At 41.1% G+C, this 21,068-nt stretch overlaps 1 protein-coding gene across 2 annotated transcripts in view; it reads left to right on the forward strand.

The window, feature by feature from the left end:
• The window catches only part of mmp16a (matrix metallopeptidase 16a (membrane-inserted)), a 77,146-nt gene that overhangs the window by 15,341 nt on the left and 40,737 nt on the right, over positions 1-21,068 (forward strand). The window contains exons 2-5 of one of the 2 annotated variants that reach the window (XM_086190716.1): positions 2,147-2,295; positions 3,740-3,754; positions 4,100-4,222; positions 9,587-9,891. In XM_086190716.1, coding sequence (XP_086046842.1) covers positions 2,147-2,295; positions 3,740-3,754; positions 4,100-4,222; positions 9,587-9,891 — 592 coding nt within the window. The remainder of the gene's footprint in view (positions 1-2,146; positions 2,296-3,739; positions 3,755-4,099; positions 4,223-9,586; positions 9,892-21,068) is intronic. The other variant, XM_086190717.1, reaches the window with a different exon arrangement.

Here is a 21,068-nt window from a genome sequence, read left to right on the forward strand (position 1 = left end):
GCAGGTTCCTCTGTTTATTGCTTCTAAAGCCAGTATAAGACACTTATGATTGGGTGGGTTTTGGGACCTTTCTATTGTTAACATTAAATGCAAGAATAGACAGTCCTTTACATATCATGTAAAGGACTTTACATGATCAATATCATGATGTCAGACCCAGTGATGCGCGGGATGGGTTTGCTGAAAACTGGAACAGGAACCCTTAATTTTGGGGTTCTCAATATTTTAAAACATCTTCTCAAGGGTTCCTCATCTTAAATTGTCAAATTTAAGGATGAGACAGTGTTTTTGTAGCTGTGATGATTGTAGATATCTAGACAGCAGCCGTGAAATTTTCCTCGCCAACCTCCTCCATCTGCATAGAAGCTGATTTAAACCTTCAGGCTTTCTCCAACTAAAATCATCCGCCATCTTTACATGTGTAACAGGTGTCTTTTTTTCCCCCAGTTTTGTTGCCCATCCGATGAGTTTCTAAAGCTTGTTGTTACTGCTTGGAACCTGAGATAAGACCCACTCAATAGAATAGATTTTGACTCACATTTGTTCCATTGTTGAGTAATGGTTCGCCTTTTATTGCATTCTCCACACCCCCCCCCCCCCCCCCCCCCCCAATGCTCCCATCCCCGCTCAATGCATTTCGTCCAGTGTGTGCGCTATCACGAGCGACTTGCCGGCCGAATGACTGAAGCAGCTTGACAACTTTGTGTATTGGTGTAGCACTTTCACATCATAGCTCCGCAGAATGAGGGGAATTCACAGCCTGACAGTTTACTGGGTCTTTGAGATTCTAGGTCAGTGTTTTGTGTTGTTTCCATTTCTGTACACTTCAAACAATAGAATGTATTCTTCTCTTTTATTGGTTGGTTGGCTTTGTGTTTCTAAATGCAGCAGCTTGCAAATCTGTTTACCATTTTTATGATGAAAACTGGTAGAATACAGAGTGACTGGGACTATCCAAATCCCTAAAGCCTCTTGTGTGGGGAAGTGCTGCCGATCTCCCCCTCTCTCCTGACTTGTCCCGAGATCTGAGCTGTGATTCCTTTTGGCAGGATTTTATAGGGACACTGAAAGGTCTATTACACCAAAGCCTTTTCCTGACGAGCCAAACAACATGATAACAGATGACAGTCCGCTGTATAAACTTGAGTCTCCTCTATCTTCTTCTGCCCTTTCGAACCGAGATGCACTGAAACAAGAGTCTCTAGAGGGTTGTTTTTTTTCCCTGATCATTCTAGGTTTATCTCTGGCATACGCATAAGGGCATATTTTGGTGACATTTAGCTGGTGTTTTAGGTGACACAAAGCAAAGACTATTTTTATACCTTCATTTATTCAAGCTTAGTCTGTGGTACATAACTTGTTAATATTGTTTTTTTTTTTCCTTTTTTTTTATAGTATACTTTTATATTGTGAGTGCACATTGAAGGAGCTGCTTCTCAAATCTCATTGTACTGTGCATAATGACAATACCGGTAAAGGCTTTCTATTCTATTCTATTCTAATATTACATCATGTCGCCCAGCTACTAAAACATCTAGCATATATTTTCTTTTAGGAAACGGTAAACATTTTTCACTGAAACCCTTTGATTATATCATAACTGCTAGTCTGGCTCTGTCTTAGGGCAAAAAAACAAATCGGATTCATATACCAGCACCTGCAAAAGTCACAGACTACCGTATCGTCTCTCATTTGTTTAATCCATAGTGTAGAAACAGTCGAGTGTTGTTCAGTGTGAGCATAATAGGTTCTAGTAGGCCATTTTTACATCAGTTAGCTGTTTTTCCCATAAAGAGTAGCGAATACGGCATCGGAGGCTGGGCTGTCATTCGTTTTGTCGAATGCTAGTAGGGCCAGAGACTTGCACCGGCAGAGCACTACCTAAAATTGGCTTACATGTCTGTCATTTTTCCTTTAGCAAGGTCTTTTATATGCATTCTATCTCCCTTCGTCCAGTTTTAATGCTGAACTAGAACTGTTGACTGGCTCTAAATCTGTATTTTTACTGTACAACAATCTTATGTAACTCGGCAAGAAAGACTGATGTGTTATACACTTTACATTTAATCCTAAACCTTTAAGCCTCACCCAAACTACCATGGGTAACCCTTCTGTAACCTCTCTTTTTGCATGTTTTTGTCCATAGGCTTGGCTCCAGAGGTATGGCTACCTCCCTCCTGCAGACCCCAGAATGTCAGTGCTGCGGTCTGCTCGAGTCATGCAGTCTGCTATCGCTGCCATGCAGCGCCGCTACGGCCTCAATGTCACAGGAACTCTGGACAGCAGCACTATAGAGTGAGTCACACAAACACGCACACACACACACACACATCTCAGAAAATGTTTTACGGCTTTCTTGAGTATTAAAATCTAAGAGGCATTGATTGGAACTTTGTATTCTGTTAGAATTACATTGCAGATGCTATTCATGAAATTGTAAACAAAGATTTATTTATTAAATGTTAGGATTTTGTCAGTGTGGTAAATGATTGAAGAAAGGCTTTTCAGATCTTTGTAGATGTGGCTTTTAGATGGGTGTTTATTCGTTCCAGTCACAAGATAAAAGTAAGTAACAGGAAGAGTTAACAGGGGCCTGGAGGAATAACGTGCAGAAAACAACAAAGGATAACCACAAAGCACTTGTTATGTTGTAACAGCAATTTACTGATGCAGTGTGTCAAGATGCACAAAGTGGTTAAGATGTCCTCATGAACTTGGACAAATGGTGAAATGGTTGGCTCATTCATCCCCCGCTTTGCATTCTGGAGATGAGCAGGTATTTGGCCAGACACAAGTAACCTTGACATGGATTAAGTGGGTTGTTTTAATTTGATCAAAGGGGTTTTGTAAAGAGAGCACACCTCTGTTGTCAGATGAAAGACTGCAAAATGCCAGAGTATTAATACTCAGTGGAAATGACTTAAGAACAGGGAGAGCTTGTCTGCTCCACGTTTGATCAGTCAAACCTGAACACATCAACCGTGAGCAGACAAGCATGGAGTTTGGGTGTCAGGGAAATCCTCCAATATTTTTTTGGTGTAAAATAAAAGAAAGACACGCTGTCATGGTGTTGAGGTAAAAGTGAATGTGTTAGGATTAAAGTATTATGGCGGCATGAGGTAGACTGGTAGATTGGCATTTACCAATCCATTTACAGTCCAAAAGAATGAGATTGTGGATTCAAGTAAAAGAAAATAGTTTCTCCCTTCGGGTGGTTAATGTTCATCCTAGCCCACATTAGGAGCCCAGACGTGTGGAGTGAGCTCACAATCTAGGTGCTGCTCCTTCGCACCATCGTCTTTTACTGTTGTACTAAGAAATGGTATGGGTCTCATTAGCATCATTCCATATAGCACCTTTTTTGAGTCAAATAATTATCTTAAATGTCCACATGAAGAATCAAAGGGATGTTTGTCACATGGCTGACTGTAGTAACCATAATACGGAATTAATACTCAAACCTGTATGCATGCGGACATCTAAAACACAGCCTAGTTTGAGCTTTTGCACTTCACCCAGACATCACTAAAACAGGCTCGGCCAATGTTTTTCCCCACTGACTCCACGCCCTAAGCAGTGATGAGCTCCATTCGGCCTCCGACCTATAAAATGGCAACGTGGTGGCCGGTGTTGTGAAGGCAGAACATGGATGTCCAACAACCAGATACAGAGTTAAATGTGATAAGCTAACTGTGTGCCGTTTCTCTCTATTTCTTCTTGCTTCTCCTTGCCAATGCAGCAATAACACAATAAGGTGAGGCGTCTTTTGTATGTAATGTGTGTTTACTGAAGGTACCAGTTAATGAATCTCTTAAGACTGGAAAGGTTGGGAGATTTCTACATATATATATATATATATATATATATATATATATATATATATATGCTCAGAAATGACCAATATATGAAATAGTATCTGCTTATTGTAGGCAATTATGAGTGTGCCAATTGTTCATAATCAATGCATCCAAATTAATCATTTACTGTACAGTACATACAAATGCACAAATGGATTCTCTGTCACAAGTATGCTGGCTACAGTGGCTCAGAAAAAGCGTACTGTGTCCGTCATGTGATCCTGCTCTGCGCTCGGCTGCAGGTGGATGAAGAAGCCCAGATGTGGTGTTCCTGACCAGATAGGAGGCGTATCCAGATTCAGTGTCAGAAAACGGCGGTACGCCCTCACAGGGCAGAAGTGGCAACACAAACATATCACATACAGGTGGGTGTTTTTTTTGTTGTTGTTGTTTTTTTTTTTCCAAGTTTAATGGAGAGGCAGGGACTATCAGAAATTTGTTAAGATACAGACAGTAGCATTTACTCGAATATTCAAAAAAATGTTTGCGCGTCTCTCCTGTCACATCCAGATTAAAGCATCCATATTTGTTTTTACTTCTTTATTCATCTCCTTGATGTTTAAAACCAATCAATTTTGGTAGAAATTTGCTGATGTGTTAATCTGTAACCATGAGGCTTTGGGTTTAACATTGTTTCTCATCTCCACTGGTCGAACAAAGGCACATCTACTTATCATAGCATGTATTATTTGAACCTTTGCAATGATGATTTCAGCTACAGAACGTGTGGTTAAACCATAGTTCAACGCATAGCTTGTTGTTCAGAACAGACCGTAAAAACCAGCTTGTCCTGGTAGAACATGGAGCAGAAATGTGAAAAGCATGTACAGGCAACATAAACACACTTAGCAATTTCACGGTTTCGCAAGTGGATTTTCTGACATCCAGCTCCAGGAGTCTTAGCGTATATAGCAGCATCGTTATGTAATATTCCTTTGTTGATTAAGTGAGGTAAGTTGCCCAGATTTCGTAACATTTTACATGTACTATATTGCTGGTTGCCAGCTCCATGTTTCATGGGATAATCCATAAAAATTGAGTTTGTTTCTTTTTTTTTTTGCTCTTCCTTAAGGATAAATGTATAAGCAGTATTACATGAAAAATATAATCTCGTGGATCGGTGGCCTCCGGCTGAATAAGGACTATATATCATTGGTGGCAGAACTGCTCAGGCCCATGCCTATAAATTTGGCTTTGTAAATTATGACTCCAGGCAGTGGTTTCATGTGTGCTTGGTTCATTTGTGATGCCATGGGTTGCAAAGCAAGTAAATGATCAGGCTTGATGAAGAGTGGAAGAGAAGAAATGTGGAAATGAGGATGGAGGGGAGAAAAGGAGATGAGCTAAGAGGGGGAGAGGAGGGGGAGGAAAACCCCAGTGGAAAGCAAAGGGTGCTCTGACAGATTAGGGTTATGTAATGAGAGAGGACAATTTTGTGTGTGTGCGCTCTTGTGGGTTAGGGTCCTGCAGACATCTTAGCTATCTGTCTTTTTATCTCTCTCTCTCCCTCTCTCTATATGTCTATATATGTGTAAATATAAACATATATATGTATACATACACACACGTGTATATATGTATACATATGTATGTATATAGATATACATACACGATATGCAGGAGTAAACCAGGAACAATTAACTCTCATGTAACCGTTTTGCTGTAAGTTAATTGTCTATTTGGGGCGCAAGCAAACCCTCGATTCGGATTGTTTTGAAGTTTTTGTGTCAGAGTTTTGGTTTGCTTTTGCATTAAGGTGGAGAAAAAAACATTCCTACAGAAAACAGCAAAAAGCAGAATCACTCACGTGCGGCTGAAATTATAAACACAAACATGCAGTCGCTACTACGCTCTACTGTCATTTCCTCTGCACTGTCTCGGTGAGCGTGGAGCTGTCAAGCCATTCATAAGCAGATAAACACACCTCTCTAGGCTCTTCAAATTCTAGCACCACAAAGGATATTTTACTGTTCGGAGGAAAATTGTATTCCTTCTCAGAAATATAAAATATATGTTTTATTATTATGTTTACTACAGCTGGGTTTTCTGGATATCCTCAAATACAGTGAGTTACGCCCGAAGCATAAGAAATAAGGCGATCGGACGAACAAGCAAAAGATTTACCGAGATTATTTGTTTGGAGGTCAAAACAAAAAGTCACCACACTCATAATCATCAAACATTTTATGGAGACACAGGGGTCTGGATCTGGGACGGGCTGAAGCGAAAATATATATTCATTTAACACTTTTTACTATCTGTATCTACATGTCTCAATATCCCATTTTAATATACCATAAAATAAACAAATGACAAATATGAATAACAATTTCAATACACCTGGAGTGTTCTTTAAATGGAAGTACAAGGTGTTATGTATATTGTGTCTTTGATCTTTAATTTGCGTCCTGCTGGCTCACACTGAAATGTTTCAGATTCATTTCCAGCTTTGGTCCTTGGACTGATGCCATGTCGCGCCGTCTCCTGTCATAACTTCCTGTTATAACTTGCCACGCTCTCCTTCAAATGGTTTTAATAATCGGAAAAAAACAAACAAACCCAAAGCTGGCATTCGTAAAGCATAACGAATGCATGGCCGCCCCATGTGTGCTTCTCCCTGCGTCAACACTTAACAGCACTTGCCGTTGATGCCACTAATTGGCTTTGGCATTCCTACTGTTTTCCTTGCATGCTCGTACAATTATAGCACATGAGGTGCATCAGTAATAGTTTTCACCTCATGATATGGGCTTTAATATTTGATAAAGGTTTCTTTCATTGGTGAGGTTGCTGGTTCGCCCTGCGTATGTTTCTGTTTCACTGTTTCTTGCCCTTCAAACAGGATGCGCATATTGTGACTTTGGTTGTGGAAACTAATGTGTCCAGTACCTGTGCAGCATCCTGGGCATGTTTCAAATTCTCCTCTCCATTTGTATCTCATAGAAAATATTAGCACCTTTCCAGGCTTGGAAGACAGCTGAAATTGATTAAAATGCATCATTGTTGCCTTTATCATATTTGCACTTTGCCCATCATTACAGTGTCTTCTCAAAGTAAGCACTTCTGAAGGCCCTCATCCTGTCGCCTGCACAATCAAGTAAATGTAGTTAACCCATTCAACAGTCAGCCATTGCACACTCTCAGTGTTGGTTCGGAAATTGGAACATGTTAAGATCCATCGGTGAGTCGCTCACTTGCAACAAATCGAATCCCCGGCATCAACAAGTTGTCAAAACATGGTCATAGCCTGCAGTGATGTGAAACTGCTGCTGTCTGATGTGGCGTCGGAGTACTTTAGATCAGTAATGTCCATGCACCGTTAGTTGTGGCAAAGCATCGCACAACCCCAGCGAGTCATTCCGCTTTTGCAGTTGACTCACCTGATCTCATATTTGGGAAGTCTGAAGGGGTGCACATTTAGAATAGTCACCCACCTTTGTGAAAATGGGTTCTATTCATATATTTATCGTAATTGATTCAGTAATAGTGAAAAGCTACAATTTCAAAGCAGACCTCCTATATCTCGGCTGAAGTGGAAGTTAGCTGTCAGCCTGTCAGAGGAGATGATGTGCACATTCATATACTGTGTATACAATGGTTCTACAGATGTGGCTCACAGTAGCAGCACCACAGAGTGGGAGACAAAAGGCCTGATGTAAGGCTCTGATAGTCATTCCTTTTACATGACAGGCTGACAGCCAACTGGAGGTGCCCGGATTAAAAAAAAAAAATTGAATAAAGGAACATGGTAGGTAGAGAAAATTAGAGAAATTAATTTAAAATTGACAAAACAAATGATAACATTTCATTTACAAACTGTATGTCTGTACACTGATTTGCCAACTCGCCTTCCACCCAACTCAGACACTTTGCTAGCAGCAACCCAGTGTGTGTATTCAAGTATCTTAAGGTGGCTAATGTAAACTATAACTATCTTTCTATCCCTGGGGTGAAACCAAATTTCAATAGAGCGTGTCACTGAGATATTTTCAGAGCAAATAATATGCGGAGAAGTTTTCCTGATTGCTCAGACCAGACTGGGGCTCTCAGCAGGCAGTGGGCTGGTGATAATCCTTAATTAGAAAATAAATTCCAGCAGCAGGAAATTGTCCCATCCTTTCCGCACCTGCAGCAATTCAAAGCCGGCAGGGGAGGACTCAGCTGTTTTCTCCCTCAAGTCGCTCCATTTAGCACTCTGCTGGCTAACAGAATGAGCATGAAATGGTAGCATGCAGGGGAAACTTTTTTCTAGCACCGTGGGATTGTGCAGATTGACATACTATACGATATCCTCTTCTCTGGCACTTTGTCGTACATTACAGTCAAAGGGAAACTCCCCTCCTTTTTATCGATGCATCATAAAAATGAAGGGTTGTATGGTCATATAAGAAATGTTTCAGAAAGAAGAAATCCTTCGACGTTCAAAGACTGTGCTGAAGTGGCTTGTCAATAAAAAAAAAAAAAAAAAGACGGCACACCTGGCAAACAATGTAAAAAGCTTCATTCAGATGAGTGTTACATCATTAAAATGTTAAATGGTAGACAGCACTTTGTCTAAATTGAGCTCAGGAGCAAGCCGCACATAGCACACAAATAGCTTTCCGCTAAGGACATTCTTTTTCATTTTAGTAGATGCAATATCATTTCAAACACCAGAGCGAGAGATCAGTGCATTCCCAGGTGACAAATGCAAATTGAGCACTACAAGCTGTACAAGTATGTTGTGAGAATGTGATGGAAGGAGAAAAAAAAACAACAAAAAAAACTGGAAAACTGGCGATTGAATGCGTTTGTACAACTGGAGTGTCATGAGATTTTTTTGTTGTGATTTTGACGCTATAAAAATGAAACTTAATTGACTTGATTGGTAACAACAACCGCATTTTAAAGACCGGCAGGACACCATCATGTTAACCCCCCTCCCCAAGTCTCCTGCACCAGCATTGTATTAAACAGTCAGATGGAGCTCCTCATCCATTCATCCATCCATCCATTTTCAATACTGCTTATCTGTTGAGGGTCATGGGGGGTGGAGCCTATCCCTGCTGACATTGGGCGAGAGGCGGGGTTCACCCTGGACAGGTTGCCAGTCCATCACTGAGCTCCTCACACTTTTACATCAAAGCAGCTTGTCCACAGTGTTGTCATAGACACCAGGGGCTGGCATGAATATCTGAATATGGAGGAAGTACAAGTACTGTATTGTTACCGTTATCACAGTGTTACAGTGGCCCTGGAAGGTGACTATTCACTGCATTCTTCTAGTTTTTACATTTTCTACCTTGAGTAAAAGTGAATACCACAACCCCTTTCTCTTTTTCAGGACATATAGTACACATTTCCAAATTATATGTGTCTTTCTTTGGCATAGACTGCTCTTTTTAATCAAAAGACAATAACCCAGTGGTGGACTACTTTAAATTGACTTAATTGTTTTCAATTCTTTCACATCCCATTCTTCGAGGAGGCCTTTGTGTCGACTGATTTGATTCTTTTTTTTCTTTTTCCTCTTCATGGTGGACATCCAAGTGAATAAGTTAAACTTTAAGTGTGTTTGTTTCAGCGTATGTCTCGGATCTCTGCTTCGCCCCAGACAAGCTTGAAGGAGAAATGTATGTAGATCACTGGGGCGCGGTCAAGGAAAATGATCTGTTTGTGTGAGACATTTACAAAGACTTAAATTGTTTTCCAGCCTAACGTTTTCCTTCCTGTATGTGGTGTCTCTCCAGCATAAAGAACGTGACGCCCAAAGTGGGTGCTGAGGAGACCCATGATGCCATCCGGCGAGCATTTGACGTTTGGCAAAATGTTACGCCACTGCGCTTCGAGGCTGTACCCTACAGTGAACTCGAGCGTACCAAGAAAGACGTGGACATCACTATCATCTTTGCTTCAGGTTTCCATGGTGACAGTTCGCCCTTTGATGGTGAGGGCGGCTTCCTGGCCCATGCCTATTTTCCAGGTCCAGGAATAGGAGGTGACACTCACTTTGACTCAGATGAGCCATGGACACTGGGCAACCCCAACCATGACGGTGAGTACTTGGAATTTTTATCAGGAGGAAAGTTCGGCTCGTGTTGTAGTGGGTTTTTACATGAAGACTGTGTGTCGGATGTAGGATGCAGCGAGAGTGTGGCAGTAGACTGAACTAGCTTGCAGGCTTCGCTTCACTGACAACAGATTATTAGTCACCATAACGTGTTGCACTTCTGTAATTTATCACACAACTCACACTTCCTGGTTTTCCCTTGATTGGACAAAAACTCATCACCTTACATGAGTTACCTTTGTGAGAACATTTCCAAAATAGAATAACGATAACAAAGTATGAATGACTTTATCATCCGGGATGGTGATGATCCATGTTTTTCAATTCATCAGAATTATTTTGAATTTATCAATTTAGGCATGTATAACCGTTCAAAATGTTGCTATTCAAAATAGATTTTGGTTCATGTGTGAATAAATGAGTAGATAAATGATGCAATTTTATTTTCCATGCTTTTCATTACACCGTTCACACAATCAAAGATCTCCTTTCATAATCAAAAATATGAACATATATTAACTACAGAGACCCAATTACATAGTAAGTAACATCAGGGCCCTGCCCGCCTCCATCATTATTTTACAAAACCACAGAGCGAATTCAATTATGTGAAGGGTCGTCTTCTTTTTTAAAAATTTTCGAGCAGATGAGATACAGCCAAGACATTTTTCTGCCCTCTACTGGTGACTTGCAGCTCTGTATGTGCAAGATAAATACATGCATGGGGTAAAAGGCTTGTTAATTCATTGCATTATTTGTCTTTAGCATTTTATGTCCATAATTGACTAATTAATTCTTTCTTTGTTAAGAAATGCAATCACGCTCCAAGTGTGTAACTACACAGAGCAGAGAACCTCCAAAAACAATAATGTTCCTGCATGAGTGTAGATGTTTCTTTTTCCTTTTCCAGAATTTGAGAGGATGCTGAGAATGTCAGAAAATATGATTGTAACGTTTTTCTCACTACATTGGAGTATGCATGGTTCATACAGTCCCGAATAACCTGGAAAAGCTGTGGAAAATAAATACAAGCAGAACATTTTGGAAGAAAACATGGAAGTTGTGGAAAATAAATACAAGCAGGACATTTTGGAAGAAAACACGGATGTTTTTCCTCTCAAATACCTGGGATTTCTGTATTATATCAATACTTGTTTTAGAGAATCTATGGCCATGACAATGTGCCTCTAAGGCATGTTAACGTCATGGAAATGTATTGATTGGAATGTGTGAACCTTTAATGTTGCATGATGCACACAGTATTACAGGGCACGTGTGTCAAATCATTTGTTGCATTGAATTGTGTTTGTCAAGTCGGCTGCATGTGCGGCGAGACGTTTTATGCTGTTGGGGAGTTGTGTTGTTTTGGATGCACAACCAAATTCATGGAAGATTAAAGTGATGGCTAAAACAGATATCTGCTCTCACTGAACTTTAAATTTGGAGGCTTTGCTAGAAAGTTTCCTCTGATGAAAACGTGAAAAAAAAAAATAATGGTTTTGCTGGTCACTGTCTGTTTTTCTCCCTGAAAACATTAGAGTAGAGGAATGGAGAGCACTGTTGGCGTGGTACTGCACTCATCATATCTGCTTTCCCTCCGCTGTGACCTCAAGCAGGTGCCCCCACTGCGTATTTGCCCTCAGAGATTTACAGCTTGTCGGGCTGCGCGTTTGCCTTTAGCAGGGCCTGAATTACATTCTGTTGTTCAGGTTGCACAATGAACATCTGTGCTAGTGTTTAGTGTTTCGGTGAGGTTCAACTAATCTGTGTGTATGTGTCCATCAATGGCAGCCAGTGGTATGTGGACTAAGCTTTTAGGTTAACCTCTGAACCTTGTGCAGTCTCTGTGTTGTGATGAAAGGGCCATTTTTATCTACGTGAAGAGTAGAAGGGAAGGATGGTGGAAAAAAATCCTGACGGAGACACAATACAACTATAATAAAAGCAAAGAAAATCAAAGCGAGCAGCAAAGGATTCCTGTCACACCAAGGCAACACATTTGTCTCTCAGGCTCGAAAAGATGGATGTTGGCAGCATTCTCCTTATTAAATCTAAGGGGCAAGTCTGCCCCATGGTGCATGGAGACAACTCAAGAGGAGTCATGATGGTTACTGAGTCATGAGTCAAAACAATGACAGAGACGACTGAGCAAGAGACTCCTTAGAAACAGGAAGACAAATGAAAGATTTTAAAGGCTGGCGAGAATGTGGAGTGACTAGCAGTGAGGCGGCAGAGATAAGAGAGGTAGTAGAGGGAAAGAGAGGATAAGAGAGAATGGTGGAGTATCTCTAGACAAATATTGGATGTTCGAGAGCTCACAAGAGAGACAGACGGTGAGGGGAAAGCCTGAGAAAGCAGCATAGCAAGAAGTAAAGAAAACATTTGAAGAGGAAAGGGGAGAGAAGAGATGAGTGGGAGCTGTTGAGCACTGTGTCTGAAATAGAAGTGAGGAACTTGCTGTCGATGACAGAATTTTAAGTAGAAGTGGAGGGGCTTTTGTCGGCTTTGATAATACATTGTGAATGGTTTTATTTAAGGGTTAGTTTGATGGAATCCTTCATGCTAACTGAATATTATGTTCCTCAAGTAAACTATTGATGATTCTGTTGTTCATCTCCCCATGACACACTCATAACCGCTGCAATAAATTTAGACTCACAAGTGAAGGTGAAGACCCACAGCACGTGTGTGCGCACACGCTCACATGCGCACACGTCCAGTGCAGCGATACCGTCCCTGCTCACATGCCTCAGAGGAAGGGGAAGCAGCTGTCATTGAAGGCTATGATTCACTCTCCAACACATATAGACAGTCAGATGCACACTCTACCCTTCAATGCAGTTTTAATGCAGCCCTGCTGTAGCCCACACTTCTATAAAAACATCCCATAATGGGATATTAGGCAGTTTCCAACTGACTTTCTTGCCAAATATGAACATGCACTGGTAAGATCTTTACTGCTTTAGTGGCAGGGGGTGCTCTTCTTCCTCCATGATGCCTAGTGTTACATGTTGAAGGCTCGCACAGCTCCAAGCTGCCTGTATTTTGGGCTGAGATTGTGAATATCTTCACCATTATTGTGCCAAAGAAATGCTACAACTATCAGGTGCTCTGTATGGCTGCCATGTTTTCTCTTGGCGCCATAGCAAAAACCTCTTAGGCAGTGTGCAGCTCTTGGCAGGCCTTGGTTAAAGCCCTGTAAGATAATCTACTGGAAGTCTTACTATTGTGACAGCTATTAAATTTTACACAGCCAAGTGTCACCGTCTGCAGCTGCAACCAGAGTCACAACGATCAGCTGGGTCTGTCAAGACACGGTGTCTACTGAGGCGTGATATCGTTTAAAATTAAAGGTGCACTCAGCTTTGCTGCCTGACGTCACTTCCGTTGACGTTCGTTGTAAATACCAAAAAAAACACAGAGCAAGCAAGCTAACATCGCTAAGATGAGTGAGCAAAACGCCAACTGTTAGGTGAGTAAATTTATATTCTAAGTCTTTATATAATATCTTTAGATATTAGGTTGTGAGTTACAGCTGATATATACACTATGTATATGTGTGTGTGTATATATGTGTGTATATGTGTGTGTATATATGTGTGTGTGTGTGTGTGTATATATATGTATATATGTGTGTGTGTGTGTGTGTGTGTGTGTATATATATATATATATATATATATATATATATATATATATATATATATATATATATATAATGACTTGTTATTGACACAAGGCTCAAGTGAGCAGCACGTGCAGATACAACAATCAATCTTCAGGTTTACCTACCTGTCAAGTAAGACCTTAACCAACTGTGCATCAGTTAGGAAGCCCTTCTGTCGGCGGAGTTCTACCAGCTTTGAAAGGATTCCCCAATGTAAATGCGGGTCTCTTTTGATCGTTCCTTCTCAAGCTCTCTTCTTCTTTCCAAATATTCATCTGAGCGTCTTTTCTTTATGCCTCGGCCATTTCCCAAAGTGTATATATTGAGTTGTTTGATGCCGTCCAGCCATCTAGCCCCCTTGTCTGTAAACGTGGTTTGTTATGTTTATGTTGCACATCCTGTGCAGTCAGTGTTTGTTTGTGTTGTCTCCAGAGACTGGACTTTTTCATAGTGGATTCAGGGGGCAGGCAGCTAGCGGATCAAGGGGAGACGCCTACCCTTTGAGACAAAAATGAAATTGCGTTGAAACCATTCAACAATGGTTAGTGCACCTTTAAATGCTGTCATGATGCTTGTGTTTGATCACCAAATAAGTTGCGTCTAAGATATTCACTCAAAACTTACGCAAGTTATCTTCAGGTGGGTCCTCGTTAGGGATGCACCAACTGCCCAGTCAGGGCCCAGAATCAGCCTGTTTTCAGCACTGCCGTTAAATGAACATTTTATAATTTTGTTTTTGCATAAACCGGGGCAACACATTTGGATATTAAACATATTGTGAGACATTTCAATTATACTGGCGCTCTGTGTATGAAAGATGCAAGTAGTTAGAGAACAAATAAATACAGTTATTCTCTGTTAATAATATGTTCATTCCCAGCTTTAGTGTATGTCATCGTTACTCAAACACATCCCAGTCATATCACAACATGACACTGATAATTCATCCCTGCATCTGTGTACAATGTTGACCTCCTGAAGTGTAGCATATTGTTATAATTGGAGACCTGCTGTAGCTGGTGAACGAAGAGCTAACACATTCTTGGCTGGCTTGCCTCTAATCACTTACAGTTACTAGTCAGTACTGCAGTAACTGTACTCATTGCTAGTATCCATTCTGGACTGTCAGGTGTTTCTTCAGCTATTGTTGGGGGATTTACTGTCAGGCAGCAAATTTGTTATGTTTTGTTTCTGTCGATAACGTATTTTATTTGAATTTGATTTGATTTTAATTTTAATGTAACTGCTGTCTCTGCCAACAGTTGAGCCTGTATACCTCCGATGCAAGCGTTTGAAATTGCAGTCTCCTTTGTTCTGTATGTAGCCTTGTAGTCTTGCTTTCTAGAGAACAGCTGATGCTGCTTAAGACTTGAATAGCACATTGTCTGGCTTTTCTTTACTCTTTTCTCACTTTTAGTCTCTTATGTCTTGTATAGTTCTATATGGAAATGTTATGGCTACACATACGCGTGCACACGCACTCACCCTCTGTCTCACAAACTCGGCAGACACATGCTGGAGATGAGTTCCTGTCCGGTAAGCTGCCCCTGCCTGTCATTTCTAATCCCCCACACTGTTGTCGAGGAGGATCAGTCATAAACAGCGACTGTTGGCAGCATTGCACGGTCGATGTTATTGTTTTTGTTTTTGAATGATGACATCACTTGTGCACACTGGAGAATTAATCCCTGTCCGCATGGAGATAAACACTTGCATGCACGTGTTTAAGTACTTACACATACACTTTCTCTTCCACACACCCACTCCTCACACTGCAAGTCAGGCGTTTGAGAATAGAGGATTACCCAGAAGCAACATCCAGGGGAAAAGTTGTTTTTAGCACCCAAAGCAGAAGGAGGTACTTATTAGGATTAGCTAATGGTGCTTTAAGAGAGACTTGGATGTACAGGATATAGCAGCCACTGTCTATGAGGGTAATTTGCTTCATCACCAAGAGGAGAAAGAAGTGGTCTGTAAAAAAACGGACTTGGAAAAAAATAAAAATGAGACCAATTTGGTTGTAAATAACTTCACCTATTATTGAAAGTTGTTTCTAGTAGAACAATCCATTTCTATTCATCCACCAGCGCCTCTTAACCATTCTAAAAGCGTACATTAGGTTATCTATAATGCACAAAGGCTACGGAAAGCCAATAAATTGACTCTAGACGTTCATTGTCAGCCGGGACGAAGTAATCAGAATCTCAATCTATACGAGCACTTGTATTACCCCCAAGACTTCTGTTGATCAGATGCATGTGATGCAGTCTGTCAGTGCAGTATTGATATTTAAGAGGAGATGGAGTCAGGTAACATGCAACAAATCTAGTCAGAACCAATTTTTAGCATCCTGAATTCTACACCTACATGCTTTAGATGTTTCTCTGTGGTTTTTGTTTTTTGTTGGTATCATTTGAATCACACACATGAGCCACATCCCAGCATTCGATCCTTTTTACATGCAGCTGTGATATATGAAAAGACTTCGGAGCTCCAGTGCGTTTGACAGACATTTGGAGAAATCTTTGTTATGAGACCTGACACACAGATTTTCAGTTGTTTGCTGCAAAGTGCATGTGTCAGCCTTTGGTGCTGCTTTAAAACTTTTTTTTTTTTTTCTCCAGTTACGAGAAGCTTTTTGTTCAAGCAATATAAATTTCTTACTGCGGATTATACATCCGGTTTTAGCTTTAAAAAGTTGTTTGTGGATTGAACTCCGTCACAGATATGGGTTTTATTAACGGAGTAGAAGAACAAATGCATGTCAAACGGACAGAACAGATTAGTTGGATACAGACTGTAGAACCAAACCGTGATCAAATGTGGGTTGGAGCTTGATGTGATTTTGTGTGTGCATGAAAGATCCTTAGTTGATATCTGAGGACACCGTAGACTGACTGTCTCTGTCGCACAGCTCCGTTAAGAAGGGCTGGCTACTGGCAAGGACTTCACAAAACGTGTTATGATACATTAACCTCAGTAATATTTTAGCACATTATATGACTATATAGTACAATATGATACATATTGCAATTCTCTACTTTTTAATAAAATTCAACGTAGAACTGAAAATACAAATTGCTTTGTGCTAGTGATGGGCGGACATCTACTTTTTATCGCTTGAAGCCACGTGTTCATACATTTTCCACCTGCCTTCCACCTCTAATGATTATTTTGCCAAGTTATAGATCCACACCCACCCACCTGCAGATGAAAGATGAACGATACCGTCCAGATAAAACACAAGTAACATTTCACTATTGAAATACAGCTTCTTATTACTCCCGCAGATGCAACAATGTTGTAGACTTGCTTGAAAAAAAGCTTAAAATAACATAAATAATGTTGTCCTCATTACTGATGTATTATGCCACCTGCCTGCGATCCATCCATTGTTAATCGTTATTTTGACCTGCCCATGATATGCAGGTGTAACTGCATCATTTCTTTGTATGACCAAAAAAACTACGACTTTAACATTCTGTGGATTTAATGGCACACCTCAAAAAATGGAGACAGGTTGGCTTTTTGGGGTTAATACTGATATCAGGGAATTAAACAAGACTCTCACTACAATATGATAGATGGTATTTTTAATAATGATGACAGCGACGCTAATGCTTTGTTCTGGTTCCACAGTAAAGCGCCTAGCATTATTTTAGCCTGGTTAGCGCAGTGAGAGACAGAGCACAAGAGGGTGGGCGATGAGCCAATGATCTCCACTGAGAGTGGGACATCCCTTTGGGCAAAATAGTGAGAAGTGATCCTGGAACTCCTACAGCTGCCCTACATTCTCAGCTTGCTTGCTTTACAGACTAATAGATGAACAGCAGTGATGGATCAATAGATGGATGGCTAGAGAGATCTATTGCAGAGTAATCCAAACGCATAATGGGATGCGATGGGAGAGAGCAAAGGTTGGAGGGAGAATTATGTAGGAAGAAGATGAAATATGATTGGCCGACACATCATAGAAAATGTTTCAACAAAGGAAGAGTGAGATGCAAAGGCAGAGCATGGACGGACAAAAAGGAAAGGATTTGTTGGGGATTTACACAGGATAAGAAGGGAAAAAAAATGAAATTCGAATAAAAAGTGATTAGGTTGTCTTTTCATCAGATCTCAATGTGTCACGATCCCTGTGAAAGGGAGCGCATCTGAAGGAGGTGTTTTTCTTGACAGTTTTCGATTTCAGAACCACACAAAAGGCAAACAAGGAGACGCTCATCCGCGCTTTATCACAAGGTCATCTCAGTGGGCTGAAGCCGCTGTGTTTCCTTTGTGAAAAATCAAAGCGATGCGCGCAAGAAGAGATAAGACAGATTCCATTTTGACTTTCGGTTATACTGAATCTGATTGGATTTAAGGAGAAAAAAAAACACAGCAGCTGAAAGAAAGTTTCATAGCAGCCACTGAATACCATGACCAGCTCGATGCACAAACACCCAGTTTCACCCGAGGGTGACTTATAAGGCCTGGTATGTCTCCAAGCACCTCCTGTAAAAACTATGTAGCATAACACAGCATGCAGGCTAGACATACTCAGGAAATTAGAGATTCCTGCACTTTATTATTTACTTCACCCATGCCCCTAAAAGAGGTTAGAAAAACACATCAGCGGGGTTAGAATTTACGTTACCAGGTATTGGAATTAGATCAAGTTGGCCACTCCACAACAAACAATGATTGGCTGCGGGAGTAGTTGTAGGGAGGGGCTTAACATTGATTAGCTGATTGATTGATGGTGCAGAGGAGAAAGCTCAGTTCCCTGGCGTCGATTTGCAGAACAGTTTATCATTGATGGCCGATCCTGTAACTTGATAATACATTCAAAGCAGCAGTCTTTTTTCATCCGTACCAGAGGACAATGAAGGATCGATCTTTAGATTCTCAGCAGGAGACGTGTGAAGCAGAGCTGCATCAGTCAGGGTGTCAAAAAATGGAAAAAAAAGAAAGTAACAGAATAGAAAATGTCCTAGCAGGTTGAATAAAACAGAGGCAAAAGGAAGAGAGATTGCGGAGAGCATATGGTGCCCTTGCAGGTTTATTTTTAGGCTGCTACTCCTACTGAGTGATGAAGAGGATGCAGTGGATACTATCTTTTACAGACTGTTTCTTTTTCTTTTTTCTGTTTGCTCTGTCTTGACATTCATGCTTTCACTCTTTCCGTGAAGGTTTTTTTTGGCATTGCGTTTGATAGGTCGCCAAAGCACTGCTCAAGCACTGTTAATATCACAATGACTTCAGAGGAAACACAGTCAAACCAGTAAAAAGATATGGTTACCTTTAATGGAGAAACCCAGTTCAGTTGCTTGATTCACAAGATGATATTTCCTGATGGTATTTTTGTTGTTGTTGTTGTTGTTGCTGGCAGTAACATTTGAAGTTAGCAGTGTTCATGTTCCATGGTTGTCTCAAGTTTACGATGTTGGTGGGACTGTTTTGTTCAGTTCAGAGCAGAAAAGGGCTTGATGAAGTTTTAATGTCACTTTTTAATTTTAGGATGTTTCTGATGTCGTTAAGTTTAAGCCAATATCTCACTTATGATAGACCGTTAAAGTTCATGAAAAAACATGACATGGCACATCCCATAATGTTACCAAAAGTGCATAAAATCACAGGGTCAATTCAGAAATGTTCAGTTTGAAGTACTTTATGTCAAGGCCTGAAACATTCGGTCTCTTTAAATGGCTGCTGCACCATGTCATCACACCGTGGGAAACAAAAAAATAGACCTTCTGTGGAAAAAACAGGGACATTTTCAGTACGGCCGCTCCAGTTAATTAAAATGATTATTGACTGCATAGACTGCCGCTACATTCAAGTTACGCGTCATGGATTGACCCCGAGTGTTGCGGACTTTAAAGAAATACTGCTGATAGGCGTAATTACCAGCGAATGACGCTACCGTTTAGCAGCTGCTCTCTTGTCAAAGCGCTCTGAAATGCTTTGGCTTTGAACAGGTGATGTCCAACTTCCTTGGTATTAAGCTGTCGACTCTCTTTGTGAACTACTCCTAAACGTCGAGCTGGAGGCATTGATGCTTCAGCTGCTTCTATCATGATTTCATCCATTTCTGCATTGTCGAATGTCTTAAAAATACTGTGATTGAAGAGTCAGTACCATCCACCCTTAGGTTGTTGAGCTTTTCAGAATACCTGTCTTCATCATTGTGCAGGTCCTGTGAATATCTTCAGTCTCATCTTCGTTCTTCCGTCTCTATCTTTGCCTATCCATCCTCAATATCTTGACGCTCCTTCTCTCCACCTCGCAGAGAAAACAAACGGGAGCATTCAGATGCTTTTCCGAGGTACAGATACAGATCTTAATCTTTTACTGGAATCACGTGTATGTGTGAGTCCTGAGGACGTCCTGCCGTGGCTTTGGGGCCGACATTTGGACCAGTATTGATGGCTCGTGGTAAAATAGGTATCCACAAAAGGGTGCACACCAGCTGAAATCGAATGAATTTCAAGGATCCAGTCATAACATGATATCGCATTGTGTTTTTGCTGCACGGTGGTGCAGTGGTCAGCACTGTCTCCTCACAGCAAGAAGGTTCCAGGTTCCAGTCCCAGCTCAGGCACAGGATCTTTCTGTGTGAGTCTGCATGTTCTCCCTGTTCCTGTGTGGGTTCTCTCTGGTACTCCAGCTTCCTCCCACAGTCCAAAGACATCAAGAGAGGACGAGGCTGATTGATACTCTAAATTGACCGTAGGTGTGACTGTGAGTGTGAATGGTTGTCTGTCTCTATGTGTTGGTCCTGTGATGGACTGGTGACCTGTCCAGGGTGAACCCCGCCCTTAACAGGATAACTGATAGAAAATGGATGGATTTTCATTCCCGGTCTGACCCTGGTTTACCAGTATAACAGTCCTTGGAAAAGGAAAAACACATTATTGCCTTGAGGAAGGATAAGACATTTACAGTTTAGCATCGCATTCGCTCTTTGACAAAGAAATTCATGTGAAGAGAAAGAAAGCTGAGATATCACCAAGCGTTTCAGCCCACCAGGCAGCCACTAGAAATAGATGGCCGCCTACTGACAGCAGCAGCACTGTCCATGTGGGCGGCAGTACTCTCTTCCGCCCACACATGAGTACACACACGCTCACACTTACAACCACAGTAGCGCGCGCGCACACACAAACAAATCATGCTCCTGGGGAGGCTTGCCCTCCCACTAGTCAGTCAGATGCTCTTATAACCTCATACTCATAATCCCTCGCAAAGAAAAACTGTAAACAACCTGGCTGTGGTACAGCTCCTTCACACAAGTCTTGACACTTTTCAAGGAGTGTCACTTGTGTCACTTATGGTATGTGCTTTTCCATTCAGAGGTAGCGGGTGCCATGTAATCAACAACATCATACAACACATTTCGAAGGGAACTTCTTTGGTGCACTCCAAGCCGCTTATGTGTAAATAAAATCTCCCCTTGTTACAAAATGGGTCACTGAGGGAAAATATGTTCGCTGCAAACCCAGATACTTGTCA

This window comes from Aulostomus chinensis, chromosome 21, assembly GCF_037954235.1.
Source record: "Aulostomus chinensis isolate RoL2024-O1b breed Wild chromosome 21, RoL_Achi_v1.0, whole genome shotgun sequence".
Lineage (NCBI taxonomy): Eukaryota > Metazoa > Chordata > Actinopteri > Syngnathiformes > Aulostomidae > Aulostomus > Aulostomus chinensis.